Genomic DNA, 21,261 nt, shown 5'->3' on the forward strand with positions numbered 1-21,261 from the left:
CCCCCAGGTCTGGAGGTGGCTGATGAGGAAGAGGAGGAACAGCTGGGTCCAGTGCCTGACATGCATGGATGTACAGAAGGCAGAGGAGAGGAGAGCAGTGGAAATTTACGGGCCGATCCTTAGGAAGGAAGAACGACTGCTGCTAGCAAAGCCCCTCCCTAGCTCTGGGGATAAAAGGCAGGGAGAAGAGATGAATAGGTGTGGCAGACAACCATTCATCTCCCTGCTGGACAGACTTCTTAGCCTGCGGTGAGAGAGAAAGTTTTTGCCTAAATAATTATTAGGTGCTCTTAATAAAGGAATCATTGCTTCAACTACAGAGGGTTTGTCGTGTTTGGGGAGCTGGGTCAGAAAACCTCCAAGATTTAAGAGACCACTCAATCCATTTTGTTTTAAAAATGTTAATGTTTACTGAAGTCACTTATTTTATTAAAAGGTGTACAGTGATGTTCTTTCCCCCCTTTTAGACTGATACGAGAAGATCTCCCGCCATCAACTGCCCTGCAAGAGATCTCTTCTTGATCCTGCGTGCTGCACAGACGTTCGATTACTCGATGGGCAGGATCAGACTGAGGCTGGGATAGACAGGTTAGGATATAGTACAACAGACAATTGGGGGACAAACATGATAAATTAGATATTAAAAACAAACAGCCAAGTTTTCAGTAACATGTTTAAGAGAATTTCCTCAGAGTATTAAGTGAAGAAAAAACTCTGTTCAAAACTCTTTAGGGATTCAACCACAGGTAGTCCTTGATTTACAACCATTCATTCAGTGACCCTTTGAAATTACCATGGCAGTGAAAAAGGTGAGCTATGACCAGAGGTGGGCTTCAGATAATTTAACAACCAGTTCACACCAGCACCAAAATTATAGGTGTGCGCGCTTGCACACGCCTGGCTTAAAACAATGCAGCTCCAGAGGACGGCATAGCGCCTGGGCGGGTGGGCAGGCCCCCCCCACAGGTCACAACTGCCGGTTCCCCCAAACCTGTATGAACCGGCTGAATCCCACCCCCTGGTTATGACCATTTTTCTCACTTATGACCTTTGCAGCATCCCTGTGGTCATATCAAAATTCAGATGCTTTGACACCTGGCTCACATTTATGACGGTTGGTGTCCTGGGATCATGTGATCCCCTTTTGCGATCTTCCGACTAGCGAAGTCAATGGGGAATCCAAATTCATTTAACGACTGTCTCACTAACTTAATAACTGCAGTGATTCACTTATGAACTCTGGGAGGACAGGTCATAAAAATGGGGGCATAGCTGTCTTGCTTAGCCACGGAAATCTGGGGCTCATGCACGGTCATAAATCGAAGACTACCTTATGACAGCTTTCAACGCTGTCTGTCCTAGAACGAGAGATTGGGATGGAGAGAATGAGTTTGCAAAGTGCCTTCTGGGGAGGGAAGTGGAGTTCCTCTCGAGTCCCAGGAGGCTGCCTGGCCTCCTTGGCCAAGAGGGGAAGAAAGACACACTTGCCAGAACCGATTTAACACTTATTCAAGGGAAGAAAGGAGATGCTGGCTCGCCTCCCTCCCTCCCTCCTTCCCAGGCAGGCTGCTGCTCTTAGGAGATTTCTGCAGGGCCTGAGAGCTCAGAGCGGCTGCTTTAAAATTAAAAAAACACCTGGGAAAAAAGGAATTAGAAAAAAAGAAGGAAGCTTGTGGATTCCTGAATGGGAAAGTCTCTTAGGAAAGCAGGCTGGGGGTGGGGGTGGGGCTGCTACTTTACTCCCCAGAACCCGAGACTGGTCCGATGCAAGACTGCGTGTGTGCGCGTGTGTGTTGTGTGGGGCTCTTTTCAGTGGCACAAGGGGGCCACTGGTGCCAGCAACGTGGGGGATCCCAGGGCTGGTGTCATGCAGAACCAGCGCCCAGGCGACGGGCACAAGCAGGAGGGGATGGCAGCAACTCCACAATCCGAGTCTGCTGTGTTCTTCCAAACTACCAAAAACGTGGACAAGCTGGGAATCGGCCTTGCAGCCCCTTTTCCCCCGGCCGAGAAACGGGCAACAGGATGTGCCCAGTTAAACTAACTATCTGCTGCCCGGAGCTGCCCCTTGCCTGGCAAAGTCCTCAGTTCACCTATTGACTATTGCGGTGGGAGAGAAGTCCCGGAGAGGCCATGCTGGGGATGGCTGGATTCGGAGAGTCGGACTCGGCCCCTGGTTCAAGGTTTCATGTTGCTCAGGCGGAGATCTCGCTCGTGCTCAAACTGACGATAATCCACTCTTTCCAGGAAGGCTCGTCTCTCCAGGTACCTGCAGGGAGGAAGCACAGAGTCAGCTCCCCAGAGAGAAGAGGGCAGATTTTGGATGAGCCGGGAGGCAGGATAGCCAGAAAGAGGGCACTGCCCCTCCTGGGTTTATTTCCCTTCCTTCCTCTTGACTTCCCTTGCACCAGGAATTCCTTGCCACATCTCCGAATTAAGCTTCTCAACTACGCCTTTCACTGTTTCAGTTGCCCATGACCAGAACAGCCTCCCTACCTCAAAGGAGCACATGCTGGCAATACCAGCTGTTCTGACCTAGGCTACCCCAGCAGCACGAAGCTGAGTCCTCGTCCCGATAAACCCCTTTTCAGTTTTGGAAGGCAATTTTCTTTTTGCTTCTTAACTGCCACATATTTTAGCTGGGGAAGTTGGGAGGGGGTTGTTGTTGCAGCAATAGAAAGTTAGTCATAACAACATTCCGTATTCAAGGACTTTTGCCTGCGTCTGATGGAGACTGCCTGAAGACTGTATCCAATTGAGTGTGAAGAGTTGATTGGACAATGTGATGAACTTGTGGATAGGGCTGTGAACTGTCAACTGGGTGTGGAAAACCTGGAAGCTTTCAGTTTCGGGTTTTCCCAGCTGTGCTAACATGACATCTCTAATAAATTGGAACTTTGAGGAATCTCAAGCCTCAGAGCCTTATTTTGTTGGGGTGTCCCTTGGAACCCTGACATTTATTTCATGTACAGTGAATTCCTCTTCAGCAAAGTCTTTCCTCTCCCACAGTCTTTCAAGATAGTTCACAATTACCAACCTTTATCAGGTTTGGAGAGTGGCCAGGCCGATATCTTTCAGTCTCCACACTGTAATGGACAATATTTGGCAAGAATGCAGGAACAGATCTTCACCCAAATTAACTCACTGTCTCCTGCAAACACCCCTCCCCTTCACTCCTCTTTATTCCCTAAGGGAGGGGCCATTCACCATCCACCTGTGGCTTTACTGCTGTTCCCTTCTCCTGGCAGCTCTGCGCATGCGTACACTGGAAACAAGATCCAGCTGTTCTTTTGCCTCACTGATGTCCGATTCTGAAGGCAGCTGACAGCTATCAGACGGTCCTGGCCCCACCTCTGCCTCCAACGCAGAGCCCTCGTCAGCCTTCCCCAGACTCCAGGACTGGCCCACCTTCCTCCCCAACCTCCTCACTGTCTGAATCTGCTGCAAGATCCACTGGCCGGCCACAACAACCACAGGCATCTTTATATATGGCTAGAAAAGACTGAGAATGCTTCTGGAAAGCTCCTACTTTCCAGAATATAACCTGGGTTGCCCAGGTGGTTATCAGATACAAATCACTTTTTCAATAATGCCGGTGAGGGCAAATGCCATGGAAGTCAATGCAGGCACTGAGCCGTGGTGGGGTAGTGGTTAGAATGCAGTATTGCAGGCAAACTCTGCCCACTGCCTGGAGTTCCATCCTGACCAAAGACTCATGGTTGACTCAGCCTTCCATCCTTCTGAGGTCAGTAAAATAAGGAGCCAGATTGTTGGGGACAATATACTGACATTGTAAACCACCCAGAGAGTGCTGTAAAACATTATGGAGCGGTATATAAATCTAAGTGCTGTGGCTTTATGGTCCTGGGGGAAGAGCTTTCTAAGGCTCCCTGCACCCCGAAACTGAAGGTGTTCCGAAGATTTGTCCCATAGTAGGCCAGAAATGTAGGAGATGGCTGAGCCCGAGGGAGGGGTCAAGCAGGTCATCAGTCTGGAGTCCTTTCGGGCCCACAAGAGATCTAAGCCCAGCCCACCTTAAATTCTGTTGATTCTTATCTACCACCAATTTGCTTTGACTGTTAGTAGTTCAGATCCTTGTAGAGAACTAGCATGGAATAAACTTGTACTCATTTGAACAATCCTGGTTCCTAAATTTTTCCACCAAGATAAGGCTTGTGTTTCTTTTGCCATTCTGGAACATCCAAATCAGGCCACAGAAAGGCCAGGCTTGGTTTACCCAGAACAGCCAAACTATTGTGTAATATTTGTGTGTTTTACTTATAGTGTCAACTCTGAAGCTGGCCTGATTTAGGCCATCTTGGAGGCTTCAGTGCTGCCACAATGGTGCTGAGGGATGTGGGGGGGAATAGAGATGGCTGGGTTTTTGTAGCCAAAACAAAATAATTGCACCTGAGAATCAAGGACATTCCCACAGGTGGCTGAAGAGAGGAGTGAAGTTTCCAAGCAACCGGAGAGCACCTTGTGACCATGTGACTGACTGTTTGGGAAAAGGGGGAAAATTTTTACTTTTAATTAGGTGAAAATTGTGGGAACCTTTGGAGTCGGTTTTCACCAGTCTGTGCCAATATGCTATATTCAATAAACGTGTTCTTTGAAGAACCTGCTTGCATGGGAGTTCTGTTTGCTATGGGTGTATTACTTGGAACCCTGACATTAAACTGATGCCAAGGCAAGTAGGTTCCTTACATATAGGTTGCGTCAACTCAAGCAAAGGGTTAACAAACCCACGATTTGTCCCAAATTCTACTTCTGCTTGCTAAAGCCAAACCCAAGTGGAATGCCTGCATCTTGGTCCCAGAAACGTGAGGAACTGGTTGGAACAGCGAGTGGAGCATCAAGGTTCTTAAGGAATCTCACAGACATTAAAAAAAAGGGGGAAAATAATGCTGCTTCTGGGAGCATGAGCAGCGAGTGTCATTAATAAAGCAGTTGCCAAGGGAACAGAATATTTATCTTACCCATCTTTCCCTCTGTTGTGGATGGCCAGCTCATCACCGATGCCTTCTTCTTCTTTGAAGTTCTCCCAGTCCAGCTTGGACTTCTCCAGCGTGCTCATTTTCTGCTTTTTAGAGCCAATCTTCCCCAGAAGGCTGTTAATGCTGCTAGGCCGCTTCACTCTGCCAAGGTAAAGCAGAAGATAAGGACAACTCTGAGATGATGGACTGGCCCATTTCTCCAACTGTTGGACAAGATGCCACCCTGGCACTTCTGCAGAACATCCTCCCTGTTAGTTCATCACAACTCCCGTTTCCAGAGAGAAGGTTGGGAATTCCCAGTCTAGTGAAGAGAAGGACGAGGGGAGACACGATAGCAGTCTTCCAACCTTTGAGGGTTTGTCACAAAGAGGAGGGGGTCAACCTGTTTTCCAAAGCACCTAAAGGTGCTTTGACAAGGAACAATGGATGGAAACTGAACAAGGAGAGATTCAGCCTAGAAATAAGCAGGAATTTCCTGACAGTGAGAACAATCAACTTGTGGAACAGAAGTTGTGGGAGCTTCATCACTGGAGGCTTTCAAGAAGAGACTGGGCTGCCATCTGTCAGAAATGCTGTAGGGTTTCCTGCTTGGGTGGGGGGGTTGGACTAGATGACCTTCAGGGTCCCTTCCAACTCTGTTAATCTGTAACTTCAGTAACGAGGACATCTTTAGAGCCAATGCTGCACTGCGGCTCTAACTAGCTCAGCTCTACAACTGACAGTGATTCAGCTTGAGCTGAAATGCCGAGAGCAGCCTGTGACAGAGGCGAGCCAGGAGCAACCTTTGCCTTGTTCTCACACCATGTTTATCCACATCTCTGAATGATTAACCAAGACAGAGATGAGACCCAGTTCTGAACGATTCTAAAGTGTGAACTGTGGTTCGCATCATCAATTTTATGGCTACTGTATAGAGAGAATACTCTAAATTTTATTTCATGAGCTTCACCGCAAAGCAAGGGTTAATGCAAGAAATTTGATTGTTCTAAATGTTATCTAATTGTTAAGTCACACAGCCACGTGGTCAAAATTCGGGTGCTTGCCAACTGGCTCTCATTTATGACAACTGCACGGTCTCCCGGGTCATGTGATCACCATTTGTGATCTTCCCAGATGGCTTCTGACAGGCAAAATAATGGGGGAAGCTGGATTCGTTTAATGATTCGCAGTGTTTCGCTTAATGGTGGTGAAAAAGGTCATAAAATGGGGCACGACTCACTTAACAACTGCCTTGCTTAGCAATGGAAATTTTTAGATTTTGGACTCAGTTGTGATCATACATCAAGGACACCAAAGCACAAGAAGCAATAGATGGAACCTAATCAAAGAAAGAAGCAACCCAGGACTAAGGAGAAATTTCCTGACAGTGACAAAAGTTAATCAGTAGGACGGTTTGCCTCCAGAAGTTGTGGGAGCTTCATCAGTGGAGGTTTTTAGGAAGAGACTGGATAGCCATTTGTCTGGAATGATAGAGGGTTTCCTGCTTGAGCAGAGGGTTGGACTAGAAGACCTCCAAGGTCCCTTCCAATTCTGTCATTCTGTTACTTTAACTTCCTATACGTAACTCTTCAGTGTCAAAAGCCTACCATCCACAGTATCCTTTGTGAAACAGCAGCAAGATTTTAAGCCACCCAAATTGCAGTATCCATTTGTATCCAACAAGTGGATTCCTAATCCCATTGGAGAGGCTTAATATAAAAAGCAAAGCACTTGAAATGCAGGATAAACAAACCTAAAATACCATTTCTGTGGGGCCCTGCACTAAAACCGGCTCCCCACCGCTTGCCAAATGCCACCGTCGCTGATTCTTCAGCACAACTGGCTCAAGAAAGGGTAACCACGAAGGAGCTTGGCTCTTCCCTAGTGAAACATGGCCATCCTCTAAGTGACAACAGTGTAGCCCTGAGGGCAGACAGAAAGCACCACACAATCTCACAGGCTCCACTGCGGATCAATCACAAAATCCGTGAAGCGCAAAGTCGTGTTGTCCATTAGCAGAGGCTTTACATCTGTACAGTAGATTTTGTTTTGCATTCCCAGGAGAACTTCCCTTCAATCGACCTCAGGCCATTCTGAAACTCTGGAGAGGAAATGACTGGCATTCTTAAGCAGATGAAATAAGATGGGAAGCTGCGACACGCACATACATCCCCAAAGTTCAGGATATTTTAATGAACCACTCAAGGAAAAAAAAAAAGAGACTTTTCCAAGCCTAGTTTTTTCAGTTTTCAGTTAGAAACTCTTTCTCCATGAACCAGAGGCAAAGTTTAAAGGAATGAGGTCTGTGTTCAGATGAGCAGCCCGGCTAAATGTTGATAAAAAACGTTTATTTCCTCGCTTCCTTCGAGTGCCAAATAGCAAAAGCACTTAGACTTATATACTGCTTCACAATGCTTTACAGCCCTCTCTAAGTGGTTTACCGAGTCAGCCTCTTGCCCCTAACAATCTGAGTCCTCATTTTTACCGACCTCGGAAGGATGGAAGGCTGAGTCAACCATGAGCCTAGTGAGAATTGAACTTCTGGCAGTGGGCAGAATCAGCCTGCAATACTACATTTTAACCACTGCAAACTATGGATAGATGGATGGACGGAAGGATGGAAGGAAGGAAAATAGCAATAGCACTTAGACTTACAGACCGCTTCACAGTGCTTTTCCAGCCCTCTTTAAGCGGTTTACAGAGTCAGCCTCTTGCCCCCAACAATCTGGGTCCTCATTTTACTCACCTTGGAAGGTCTGTAAATATAACACTTTTCCACTCCAAAATAAGGGGAGGCCTTGATGGACAACCTTAATGGAGCCTGTCCATTACAGTTGCAGCATCATGGTTGTAAAACAGATCTACCACACAACCAACTTGTTTCTGGTAGTTGTTAAGTGAACCCATGGTTTCCTATGGGTGCAGCTTTCCTGAAAACCGGAAATGCTGGTTTGGGGCAAAACGTCTTAAAATGTGATCGTGGGACACTGCAAACAGCTGTAAATGCCGCCTGTTGGCAAATTCGGTCGGTGACTGCAGAGGGGTGGGTGGGTTTGATTGTCAGACCTTCAAATCTGGGCCTTAAGTCCTCCCTTTCAGGGCAGTCGTAACTTCGAACGGTCTCTAAGTGACCGGTCGTAAATGAAGAATTTAATTTATTTATTTATTTTGCCTGAAAAACCAGCTTCCTCCCACCTGTTGGACCATTGGGCTTTGTATCTCATGATGATGCGGTTTTATTGTCTTTGCATCTGGAGGATGCATGCCAAGAAAGGCTGAAAAGGAGGCGGATCAGATGCATCACACGGGATCTCAAGAGATTCTTGTTGTCAGCCTGGCTGCGAAGTCCTTTCACTTGCCAGGAAGAAAGCCCTCCATCTCCACTCCCAGGCTCTCTACTGCCTTCCCCCTTCCCCCTCTACCGCCACCTCCCCCAGAGAGAGATGCGTGTTTATTCTGAACTCACCAGGCGGAGTTCAGCGGGGGCTTTCCCCAAAAATTGTTCATAGGACTACAGCTCTAAACTGCAGTTCTTTAAGTGACTCAGTTAGGACGCACTGGCTCAGTGCATCCCAACGCTGAGTCACTTAAACACTGAGCTTGTCAATCAAGAGGTCAGCAGTTCAGCGGTTTGAATCCCTAGTGCTGCCGTGTAACGGGGTGAGCTCCCGTTACTTGTCCCAGCTTCTGCCAACCTAGCAGTTTCGAAAGCACGTAAAAATGCAAGTAGAAAAAATAGGGACCACCTCTGGTGGGAAGGTAACAGCGTTCCGTGCGCCTTTGTCATTGAGTCACGCCGGCCACATGACCACGGAGACGTCTTCGGACAGCGCTGGCTTTGAAACGGAGATGAGCACTGCCCCCTAGAGTCAGGAACGACCAGCATGCATGTCCGAGGGGAACCTTTTCTCCATTGACTTCGCTTTTTGGAAGCCCTAAACTCAGCAATATAGATACGTTTCTATATGTCTTTCTATACAGCCAGTCCTAGACATGTGACAGTTCATTTAGTGACCCAAGTTACAACGGCTCTGAAAAAAAGTGACTTAGGACCATTTTTCACACCTACAACTGTTACAGGCTCCTCATGGTCACGTGATCAAAATTTGGGCGCTTGAATGATACATGGATTGATTATTAATGTACAGTAATGTTTGAAGATATGAAATTAAAATTTAAAATGATACTGGGGCTGCCCGACTGCCATTTCAGAAAGAAAAGGAGAGAGGAGTAGAAGGAGGGAAGAAAGTAGGTAGGAAAGAGTTGAGAAGGAGGAGGGGAATAAGAAGGCTAGATAGGGTGGAAGAAGGGAGGAGTGGAGAAGGAGGAGAGGAAGTAGTAAAGTTAAGGAGATGAGGATGGATGTGAAAGTAGTAGAGGGTAGAGAGGGAGGTTGTGAAGAAAGGAAGTAGCAGTCGGGCAGGCCTGAATCAGTAATAAATAAAAATTAATGATTAATGATGGATAATAGTTTGTACATAAATATGATGTTGGAAAATGGAAATAAAAATTATTAAAAAAAAAAATTTGGGCGCTTGGCAGCTGGTTCATACTTATGACCGTTGCTGTGCCCCAGAGTCAGGTGATCCCCTTCTGCGACCTTCTGACAAGCAAAGTCAATGGGGGAGCCAGATCTGCTTAACAACCAGGTTACTAACTTATCAATTGCAGTGATTCACTTAACAACTGTGACACGAAAGGTCGTAAAATGGGGCAAAACTCACTTTAAAAATGTTTCACTTAACAACAGGAATTTTGGGCTCAATAATGGTTATAAGCTGAGGACCATCTGTATGATACACACAGCCTGAATTGTACAGGGAAGACAGCAAACCTCCTTCCTGGTGGCAGATTAAGAGCCATGACATGCCAAGCGACTTCGTTTAAATGCTCTTGGGCCAGTTTAAAAGCAGCAGCTCTTCACCTTTGCCACAAAGCAGAACAAAAGTGACAATTCGGCCGAGCACAGTCACAAAACAAGCAAATTGTGCAAACCCATAAACCACAGACCAAAATCTTGCAATTGCTGTGAACTCCCCAAGTTAGGACAAAGCAGGCCCTCTCAAACCTCAGCTCCTTCCTACAGAAATATTTATGGTTATTTTAATGATATTCCTGGGAAAACCATCTACTTCTCCTGGAAAACGCTGCAGGCCCCCTAACCAAATCTCTGGGTTAAAAAAGTCCCACTATGGCCTGAAATTCGGAAGGCCTGCTGTGGGCAAACCACAATAAGCCAAGTTGTTTTAACCATGGCTTGTCACATCAAGCCACAAATGGAGGAGTCCATGCACCACAATAACTAATGACAAGATGGTTTAATAGGATGCATCAAACCAGGCACAAAAACAAGCTCCCAGGTTAAAATGGTCTGGTTTTGGTATAGGGAACTTATCATGTAATTTCTGCAAAGTGCTTGGATGAGAACGATTGCAGTGATACCCTGGGATGCTCCTTTGAGGGGAAATTCATTGCGGAATCTAGTAATAAAAAAATGATAGATATCAGCTGACCCTCATGTGCACAGCTTTCTCCAGGAATGAAGCCGCTTGTCAGGATTGCCATCCCGCTATGCCATGCATACTTCCATATTTCCACCTCTCACAATACTAGACAACACAGTATCAACAGTAGAAACCTTTAAATTTCTAGGTTCGCAAGATCTAAAATGGATAGCTAACATCAAAAACATCATCAAAAAAGGACAACAAAGAACGTTCTTTCTGTGCCAACTCAGTAAGCTCAAACTGCCCAAGGAGCTGCTGATTCAGTTCTACAGAGGAATTATTGAGTCTGTCATTTGCACCTCTATAACTGTCTGGTTCAGTTCTGCAACTCAACAAGAAAAACACAGACTTCAGAGGATAATTAGAACAGCAGAAAAAATAATTGCTACCAACCTGCCTTCCATTGAGGACCTGTATACTGCACGAGTCAAAAAGTCACATCCTGGACATAAACTGTTTCAACTCCTACCCTCAAAACGACACTATAGAGCACTGCACACCAGAACAACTAGACACAAGAACAGTTTTTTCCCGAAGGCCATCACTCTGCTAAACAAATAATTCCCTCAACACTGTCAAACTATTTACTGAATCTGCACTACTATTAATCTTCTCATCGTTCCCATCACCCATCTCCTTCCACTTATGACTGTATGACTATAACTTTGTTGCTGGTAATCCTTATGATTTATATTGATATATTGACCATCAATTGTGTTGTAAATGTTGTACCTTGATGAACGTATCTTTTCTTTTATGTACACTGAGAGCATATGCACCAAGAAAATTCCTTGTGTGTCCAATCACACTTGGCCAATAAAAAATTCTATTCTATTCTATTCTATTCTATTCTATTCTATTCTATTCTATTCTATTCTATTCTATTCTATTCTAGAATACAATAGTGCAGGGTATTTCTGCTGACTGCCAGCTGCCACCATTTCAGCAGTTCGAGTCTCACCGGCTCAAGGATGACTCAGCCTTCCGCCTTTCCAAGGTTGGTAAAATGAGAAGCCAGATTGTTGGGGGCAAGAGGCTGACTCTGGAAACTGCTCAGAGAAGCACCATGAAGCAATATTTAAGTCTAAGTGCTTGTCAGCCTCCATTCCAATCCTCACTTCTATTTGTACAATCTATATTCAGTAGTTAGATTGCAATGTCATTATGTTTAATGTAAAATAGCTCACAGACTTAAGATGTATTAGTATCCTATCCAGGTTAAGAGAAGAGGGCCCTTTAAGAGCGTCGTCTGACATAAAAGAAGAATGGAGGGGGGAGGAAAGGTTTGAAATCAGCATGAATGCCAGACAGGGGGGGGGGGGGCTCTCCAACAACCCTGCATTCCTGAGATGATAAACTGCCGGAGACCTTCGGAAGAAGATTGGGGCGGGGGGGGGGGGGGGAGAAGGAGCTGGCATTGGACCAGGCCTGCCTGACCTTTTGTGGGGAGGAGGGACTAACGAGGGGATATGGGATGTTAGCCATATTTTGTCTCAGATTCGACTTTATACGGCTGCAGTCCAGATGTATTTAGTAAAAGTACTTTTCTTTATTTTCAAATGAAGTCAAGGTGTTTTCTTTCCTAAATATAATCAGAGACAGTCTGACAGTGCTATTGCTACCGTCCTTCCTTCCTCCCTCCCCCTCTTCCTGTCTATTAGAATGCAGTATTGCAGGCTAACTCTGCCCACTATCATGACTTCGATTATCACTGGCTCAGGATTGACTCAGCCTTCCGTCCTTCCAAGGTCAGTAAAATGAGGACCCAGATTGTTTGTTGGCAATAGGCTGACTCTGTAAACCGCTTAGAGAGGGCTGGAAAGCACTATGAAGCTGTATCAAAGTCTAAGGGCTATTGCTATTGCCTGCTATCAGCCTGCCATGCTTGAAGGGGAGGGAGAGCTGTGGGGTGGGATAAAGGGGAGGGGGGTTTGCATCAGAGGAAACAAAGCTATGCATCATGCCGTCCTGTGATAGTTGCTGGCTGTTGCAAGGTTGAACTATGGAATGCAGAACCATCCACCCCACAAACCCAGGGACCATTACCCAAACAACTGGTTAGCGCCTAATTGGACGCTGACCGATAACCTGGGGAGGAAGATGGTGGGAACAAGGGGATGTTAACCATGAATCTGGGCGCGAAAATCCCAGATCCGGCTTTGCTTCCACTGTAACCATTTGGCTTTAGTAAAATGCACTTTTGGCTAACCATGGGTCCGAGAGTCTTTCTTTTCGAACTGAGCGAGTGGGACGTTTGACACCACTTCTGGGGCCTTTATTAGCAACAAGAATGAAGACGGAGGCTTTGGAAAACAGGACCATTCTTCCAGATGGGAAATGGGGTTTGTTTAGATGAGGAATCTGGTGACCACCATAGATGCTGCTCTCGGGGGTGAAGGACATCCCAGCAACCTTTCTCATCCTAGGCTGCCAGGCTCCCTGGACTTTCAAAGCCCCCCAGTGAGGAATTTAGCACTTAGCATCTGGTTTGCTCTCAAAAGATCTGACAATTGGAAGAGAATGTTTTTGCCTTCCCTTACAAAGCCATGGGTTGTGGGCAGTCCTCGACTTACAACCAAAATTGAACTCCACATTTCCACATTGCTAAGCAAGGCAGTTAAGTGCAGGGGTCCCCAACCCCAGGCCCATGAAAGCAGCGGGTGAGCATGTGCACAGCTCCACTTGTACAAGCAGCGGGTGAGGGCACGCAACTCTATTTGTGGGAGTGGCAAACGTGTGCCTGCCGCTTGCGCAAATGGAGCTGTGTGTGCAGGTGTGCACTTGCCCACTGCTCACCTGTAACCATTCCCTCTCCCCTCCCCCCGGCTGGGCCGCAAAGGATGGGGATCGTTGGTTAAGTGAGTTTTGCTCCATTTTATAACCTTTTACCCCCACTACTGGTAAGCAAATCATGATAGCAGTCTTCCAATATTTGAGGGGCTGCCACAGAGAGAATGCGGGTGGGTGGGTGTCAAGCTGTTTTCCAAGGCACCTGAAGGCCAGACAAGGAATAATGGATGGAAACTGATCAAGGAGAGATTCAACCTGGAAATAAGGAAAAATAAGGACAGAACAATCAACCCATGGAACAGAAGTTCTCTTCAGAAGTTGTGGGAGCTTCAGCACTGGAAGCTTTCAAGAACAGACTGGACTCCTTCTGTCCGAAATGGTGTAGGGTCTCCTGCTTGGGCGGGGAGTTGGACTAGATGACCTACAAGGTCCCTTCCAACTCTGTTGTTATTCTGTTGTTATTGTTATTATTATTAGGTTATTATTAAATCACTGCAATTGTTAAGTGACTCAGGCCGTCGTTAAGTCAATCTGGCTTCCTCCATTGACTTTGCTTGTTGGAAGCCGGCTGGCAAGGTTACAAATTGGGATCATGTGACCGTGGCACAGTACAATTGTCATGCCAGTTGCCAAGTGCCCGAATTTTGATCACATGACCATGGGGATGCTGCAACAATCGTATGTGTGAAAACCGGCCACAATCACCTTTTTCAGCACCGTTGTAACTTTGAAAAGTTACTAACCAAATGGTTCTAAATGTAGGACGATCTGTATTGCTTCTGCCAATGCATTGCTGAACTGAGCGCCGGTGCTACCTTCCAGAACTGCTCCAAGTCAGGGTTGCCCAAACCAGCTGCAGGATTCCTGCTCTGGGGCTGCCCCTTGGAGTCTAGCACTGTGTCTTCGAGGAAAATCCCTGTAAGTACAGAAGCTGGATTTCGTTCCGAGGTGCATTTCCCAGAGCGGGTTCAAGCTCCCCTTTTGGCTGGTGATCTGTGCTTTGCAGCTGGTTCCCAGTTTCCACAAAGCGCTGAGCAGTTTAATGAAGGACAGATGCTCGACGCAGTTCCCCTCTTCCTCCTCCGTGGCTGCTACTGCTTGAATGAGTCAGCTACTCCTTGTCCAGGTTGGAATGGCATCAAGGAGTTGCAGCCCCGAGCCGAACCCACTAAATCAGAGGTGTTAAAATCAATTTCATTGAGGGCCGCATCAGGGCTGTGGTTGATCTCGGGGGGGCCAGGCGGGCATGGCCGACTGGGTGAGCGTGGCCAGCTTGGTTCCACTCCCCAAACTGAGGGCATGTTTCCTCTTCGCATTGGGTAAACCGGGCCGATGCCGCGTGGGCCATCCGCTTACATTTTCTAGGACAGCCCTGTGGGCCAGACCGAACCACATCACAGGCTAGATCTGGCCCGTGGGCCTTGTGTTTGACACCCCCGCACTAAATCAAGATTTGTCCAAGATCTGGGGATTAAGATTTGTGGACTTCAAATTCCAGATTTCCTTCTGGGAGTTGAAGTCCACAAGTCTTAAAGCTGCCAAGGTTGGAGACCCCTGCTTTAAATCCATGAAAGGCCAAGTGGACAGGATTAACTTACCTCCAGAAATCGTGGGCGCTCCATCACGGGGGGTTTTAAGACGAGACTGGACAGCCACCTGTCTGAGATGGCACAGTTTCTCCTGCTTGAGCAGGGGGCTGGACTAGAAGACCACCAAGGTCCCTTCCAGCTCTAATCTGTTCTAAATTCTAAACCCGAATCCAGCAAAAACAATGAGTGAACCCAAAGCAGTTCACAGAAGGAGCCATGGTTTGCTAAACCTACAGGAAATGAATTGCACAGATGGACACCAGCCGGGACAGCCAAAACAAAACAAAAACCCCCAGCTCCAAAATAGATTCCTCAAAAATGAAGCGAGCTCAGAATGAAACAGCTAGACTGTCTCAGAAATCCTGCAACTGGACTCTGGGTTTAGACTTCAAGGCTCTGTCCTGGGGTCTTTCCTTAGTAAAGAGACCCTCTCACAAGCTAACAAGGTGCTGCATCTCTCATCCAGAACAACCTCTTCAATTAATCAATTTTGTTCCTTTGCAGAACGGGTCCGATTGTGCAGCTGATGGACACAGAGGTCCACTCTAGCTTGACAAACACTTGGACCAACACTCTTCATATTATACATTAATGATCTCTGTGACCATATTACAAGTAATTGTGTTGTCTTTGCTGACGATGTCAAACTATTTAACACCACCAACAATACAGCTACCCTTCAAAAAGACCTTGACTTTATATCTGAATGGTCTAAAACTTGGCAACTCCAAATTTCAACCAGCAAATGCTCAGTCCTACATATTGGAAAAAAAGAACCCAAACACTAAGTACAAGCTTGATGGACATTACCTTATACATGACCCCCACCCTGTCAAAGACCTTGGAGTTTTCATATCCAATGATCTAAGTGCCAAAGCCCACTGCAACTACATAGCAAAAAAGGCTTTAAGAGTTGTAAACCTAATCTTGCGTAGCTTCTTCTCCAGAAATACTACACTACTAACCAGAGCATATAAAACATTTGCTAGACCAATTCTTGAATACAGCTCGACTGTCTGGAACCCTCACCACATTTCTGACATCAATACAATTGAACGTGTCCAGAAATATTTTACAAGAAGAGTTCTCCATTCCTCTGAATACAACAAAATACCTTATGCCACCAGACTTGAAATCTTGAATTTAGAAAACTTAGAACTCCGCTGCCTTAGACATGACCTGAGTTTAACTCATAGAATCATCCATTACAATGTCCTTCCTGTTGAAGACTATTTCAGCTTCAATCGCAACAATACACGAGCACACAATAGATTTAAGCTTAATGTTAACCGCTCCAATCTTGATTGCAGAAAATATGACTTCAGTAACAGAGTTGTTAATGCTTGGAATACAGTACCTGACTCTGTGGTCTCTTCCCAAAATCCCCAAAGCTTCAACTGTCTACTATTGACCTCACCCCATTCCTAAGAGGTCTGTAAGGGGCGTGCATAAGAGCACAAGCGTGCCTACTGTTCCTGTCCTATTGTTTCCTTTCATTATATCCAATTAATATAGTTATTACACACTCATACTTATATATATGCTTATATATTGTATAGTTATTTCATGCTTATGCTTATATATACTGTGTGACAAAAATAAATAAAAACAAAAAAACAAAAAACAAAAGAGATTTCCAATAGTAATTAAATCTGGATGGCTTGTGAGTCGTGATGTCACTGGGCCAATAGATGCCTTAAAGGCTCAGAAGACCAGGCCAGGTCTTGCGCCCCCTGGTGGCTGGCGCTTCTTTTTCTTCTTATGCCATATCCGTCATCGGACGTTGGCGATCATGTTGGTGATCCTATTTTTAACAACAGCCACACGAAAAAATGCTGCTGAGTTTTGTCCCTTAGATTTTGAAGCCATAATGTTCTTCTTCTGCCTGGACCTCACTTGCCTTCAATCTTTCCCTGGAGGATTAAGTGAAGGATGCCGTATTTTTTCAGGTGTCACATCACATATCCAATATATTCTAACTTTCGTTTTTTTATGATTTTGATGATTTCCCTTGGCCTTCCCAGGTGGCTTATCACCTCCTCTTTTCGAATTTGTTAACCCAACTTGTACGTAACAATCGCCTGTAAATCCACATTTCAGATGCTTCTAGTCTCTTCAAGTGGCTTTCTGTCAGAGACCAACTCTCCACTCCGTAGGACAGGAATGTATTCATTGCACAGACCCCACGTTCCATATGCCGTGAGGATTTCCACAAACACCTGGGCGGGGTTCCTGATAAGACTACCAGTAGCCCTTGACTTACAATGCCAAACTGGCTCTCAAATTATGTTCTGTTAATTAGTATTTGAGAGCCAGTTTGGCATTGTGGTTAAGGCCTCAGGCTAGAAACCGAGAAACCCTGAGTTCTAATCTTGAGTTAGGCACAAAGCCAGCTGGATGATCTTGGGCCAGTCACTTCTCTCGGCCCTAGGAAGGAAGCAATGGCAAACCACTTCTGGAAAACCTTGGCAAGAAAACTGCAGGGACTTGTCCCAGCAGTATCTACTGCTGGAGAATTGGATACAAGGGAATTGAAAGAAAAGAAACCTAGTATTTAGCATGCTCTGTGACCCCAGCCTTAGATTATATCAGCTAACTGCCTAAGTTATTTGCAAATTCAGAAGGTTGCAACTGTTTTAAGTTGCATTAGGACATTTGAAAACCATATTTGGTTTAGTGTTTAACGCACTGGATTAGAAAGTGGAAAACTGTGAGTTCATGTCCCATTTTAGCAAGCCAGTTGCGTGACTTTGGGCCAACCACCAGGAAACAGCGAGTTCAATTCCCGCCTTAGTCATGAAAACCAACTGGGTGACTGGGTCAGTAGCTTTTTCTCAGCCCAACCCAGAGGGTTAATGTTGTAGGGAAAATAGGAGGAAAGTCTTTGTTCACTGCTTTGAGTTTTTTGTAAAAATAATAAAGGCAGGATACAAAGAAATTCTCAGGCTCGTGCCCTACAAATATCTGGCTACAATTTCCATCAATCATAAGCAGCCGTTTGGGATAAGGATACTGGCAAATGTAAGATAGGATCCAGCACTCAGGCTAACTAGGATTATCCAAACTGAGCAGGATTAGATGGAACATGACTGAACCAGTGGTGGGCTGTCTGCAAGAACCAGTAGTAAAACCGGCAGGAGGCGCTGCCCACCAATTCGGACGTCGGCAGAAAGCTTCTGCGCATGCGTGTGCGGTCCCGTTGCGAACCGGTAGTAAAGGTAAGTAGAACCCACCCATGGACTGAACTCTTTTCCTAATTGCAATCTCATTAGTGGGAAGGTTCTACTTATTATAGAAACAGGGCCTGCGGTCGAAAGACACCTGCAATATTTGGAAATACAAATGATGAAGTCTTTGTCCTGCCTCTGAAACATTAATGATTAGAGCACTGGAGACTAAAACATAAGGTATGCCTAGTTTAATGAAAAGAAGGACTAGGGGTGACATGATAGCAGCGTTCCAGTATCTCAGGGGTTGCCACAAAGAAGAGGGAGTCAAGCTATTCTCCAAAGCACCTGAGGGTAGAACAAGAAGCAACGGGTGGAAACTCATCAAGGAGAGAAAAAACCTAGAACTCAGGAAGAATGGAAGGGAAGAAGGTGGGGAGAAGGAAAGAGTTAACCAAATGCTTTTGGTGTGAAAAACCAGATTCAGCTTTGCTTCTTCTGTAACCATTTTGCTTTAGTAAAGTGTACTTTCACTACAGATGGAATCAAGAGTCTTTCTTGTCTAACTCACCAAGTTGGGCTGGCTGACAATACCAGGGAACTACTCCTCTGCATCCATCCATTTCCTTTCTAGGTTGGGTGAGGAAGAAGGAACCGCTGGGTCTAAAGATGCCATTGCAATTCCCTCAATTCCCATATTTGAGTGATCTGCACCGGATGAACAGAGTTTCTCAGGATCTTACCCCGAAACAGTCGGATGAGATGTCTGGGTCGCCACGTTCGGCTCCAGCTGTTTCCGAAAGCGCTGGGCTTCCTTTGAAGCAACGTCAACTTCCTTGGTGACCCTGCCAGAGGGATGAAAGACAGAAAAGGAAACAGGACATTAAAGCAGAAGCCATTCCTTCCGTCCTTCCGATTCGGTCCCCATTTTGAATTCTGACTGCAGAATCTCTGGAAGTGGGGCCTGGACTTGTCTGCATTGCATGCACAATTAAAAAAAAAGCTTCAGCTAAGAAGATGCAGAATGATTCTTACCCTCCTTCAACCAGCCAAGGAAGGCGGCAAGTAAGGAAACCTATTCAATCAACTCTTGAAAGGCTCCAAGCACATCAATATATATACTGCAGATGTTACTTAATCATGAAATGTCTGCAAGAAAACAACCAAGCCAGTGGTGGTTTCACATATTCTTACTACTGGTTTGTCCTGCATGTGCACGCTCGTTTCACGCGTGCCTTCCATGTATGCGCCTGGCCTTCTGCACATGCGCTTTGCCCACATGTATGCCTTCTGTGCATGCGCCAGGCCTCAGAAACGTGGCTAAACAGAATGGCATTACACCAGAGTCGCCACTACCGGTTTGCCCAAATTGGTCTGAACTGGCTGAATACCACCTCTGAACCAAGCTCAGAGAGCATCAAGGATCCCACAGAACTTCTCGTCTTCCTCCTCCACTCTTCCGCAACCTCCTTCCTTCTAGCACTGATGATGTTACTTAGTTGGGTAATGAAACATTTGCAAGAAAACAACTAAGCTCAGGGAGCACCAAGGACACCTCAGTTCAACCCCAAATATTCTCCTTTATTTTATATACACAATCATCACGAACTTGCTTCTCAATTTCATGACTGGAATTCAAATCCCAAATGCTTATATAGAGAGGCGTGTTGGGAAAGTTGTAATATCTAGTGCCAAAATTTTTCCTAACTCTGCATTTCGCTAGTGTACTCAGGCTATCGAGTTTCTCTATACATCAGTCTGAAATTCATAAATTCCATACAGCAGAATTCTTGTATTTCTACAATCCTCATATTGAGAAACAATACCTTCCCTAAAAGTAGGTAATACATTTATTTGTAGTGAGTTGGACTTTTCACTGGGCCAATTCTATATTATGAGCCAGTTTGGCTTAGCGGTTAAAGCACCAGGCTACATAGAAACTGGCAGTTGTGAGTTCTAGTTCTAACTTAGGCACAAAGCCAGCTGGGTGACCTTGGGCCAGTCACTCTCTCTCAACCCTGGGAAGAAGGCAATGGCAAACCATTTCCAAAATCTTGCTAAGAAAACTGCAGGGACTTGTCCAGGCAGTTGCCAGGAGTCAATAATGTCTCAAAAATGAAAAAAAGAATAAGAAAAAAGAAAAAGAAAAAGAAAAAAACGCATCCACACTGCCTACTTTTAACTTCAAACTGTTTTCCAATCCCAGCTTAATGTTTGACATCCTCTGAAAACACAGCATTCACTGAAAATTCTCTTCAACAAAAAGGGAACTGTGGGATAAACAGACCAACACATGCTACCAATGGAAATAGAATAGAATAGAAGAAAAGAATGTAGACAGAAGATCAGACAGAATCTTTCCCAGGAAAGTCAAAAATGTTTGGACTTCAGGTAGTTTAAAAGTAATGGAGACATGATAGAGGGATATTCTCTATTGCACTGTGCAGAGAATACACAATGTCTGTTTTCCATGTCTAGAGAACCCAAGGACACCCAGTTAAACTGGACGATGGGAAATTCTGAAGATTAATAAAAAGGAAAATTATCTAGGACAGTGATGGCTAACCTTTTTCTCTTCGTGTGCCAAAAGCGTGTGCGTGCCGACACCCATAATGAAATGTGCGCTCCCCTGCACATGCACACACGAAACCCCCCACGCATGCAAGGGAGGGCGAAAATGGCCTCCTCTGGGCTCCAGAGGTTGGAAACAGGCCTGTTTCCAGACTTCCGGAAGGCCTGTTTTTTGCCCTCCCCAGGCTCTGGAGGCTTCTCTTGAGTCTCTGGGAGGGCAAAAACGGCCTTCCCCAGGCTCTGGAGGCCGGAAACAGCCCTGTTTCTGGACTTCTGGAAGGTTTGTTTTTTGCTCTCCCCAGGCTCCGTGCGGGCCCTGCCCTTACCTGGCATCCAAAACGGGCCGCGTGGAGACTCCTGGGAGCCTCCTGGCCACAAAAAAGGGCCGTGGGGGCAAGCCGCACCCCGCCGCCCTCCACCTATGTGTGTGTGACCCCTGCCCCCGCGTGTGACCTCCTCGTCCATGCACACACATCTCCTGCATGCACCCTGTCCCCTGCACATCCCAAAAATCAACTGGCCGGTGGGAGACGCGAGCACGCATGCGCAGTACAGCTGAGTTGGGCAATGGCTCACGTGCCCACAGAGAAGGCTCTGTGTGCCAGCTGTGGCATGCATTCCATAGGTTTGCCATCCCAGACCTAGGAGATACGTGGACTCT

The 21,261-nt window shown here is 46.0% G+C and overlaps 1 protein-coding gene across 2 annotated transcripts in view; it reads right to left on the reverse strand.

Annotated features, from left to right (window-relative positions):
• Positions 1 to 370: 370 nt before the first annotated feature.
• Positions 371 to 21,261, reverse strand: part of CFDP1 (craniofacial development protein 1) — a 35,796-nt gene continuing 14,905 nt past the window's right edge. The window contains exons 5-7 of one of the 2 annotated variants that reach the window (XM_058155245.1): positions 18,773 to 18,874; positions 4,980 to 5,138; positions 371 to 2,269 (exon numbers count right to left, since the gene is read on the reverse strand). In XM_058155245.1, the coding sequence (XP_058011228.1) occupies positions 2,179 to 2,269; positions 4,980 to 5,138; positions 18,773 to 18,874 (352 nt within the window). In that variant the 3' untranslated portion in view covers positions 371 to 2,178. The remainder of the gene's footprint in view (positions 2,270 to 4,979; positions 5,139 to 18,772; positions 18,875 to 21,261) is intronic. The other variant, XM_058155244.1, reaches the window with a different exon arrangement.

This window comes from Ahaetulla prasina, chromosome 12 (genome assembly GCF_028640845.1).
Source record: "Ahaetulla prasina isolate Xishuangbanna chromosome 12, ASM2864084v1, whole genome shotgun sequence".
Lineage (NCBI taxonomy): Eukaryota > Metazoa > Chordata > Lepidosauria > Squamata > Colubridae > Ahaetulla > Ahaetulla prasina.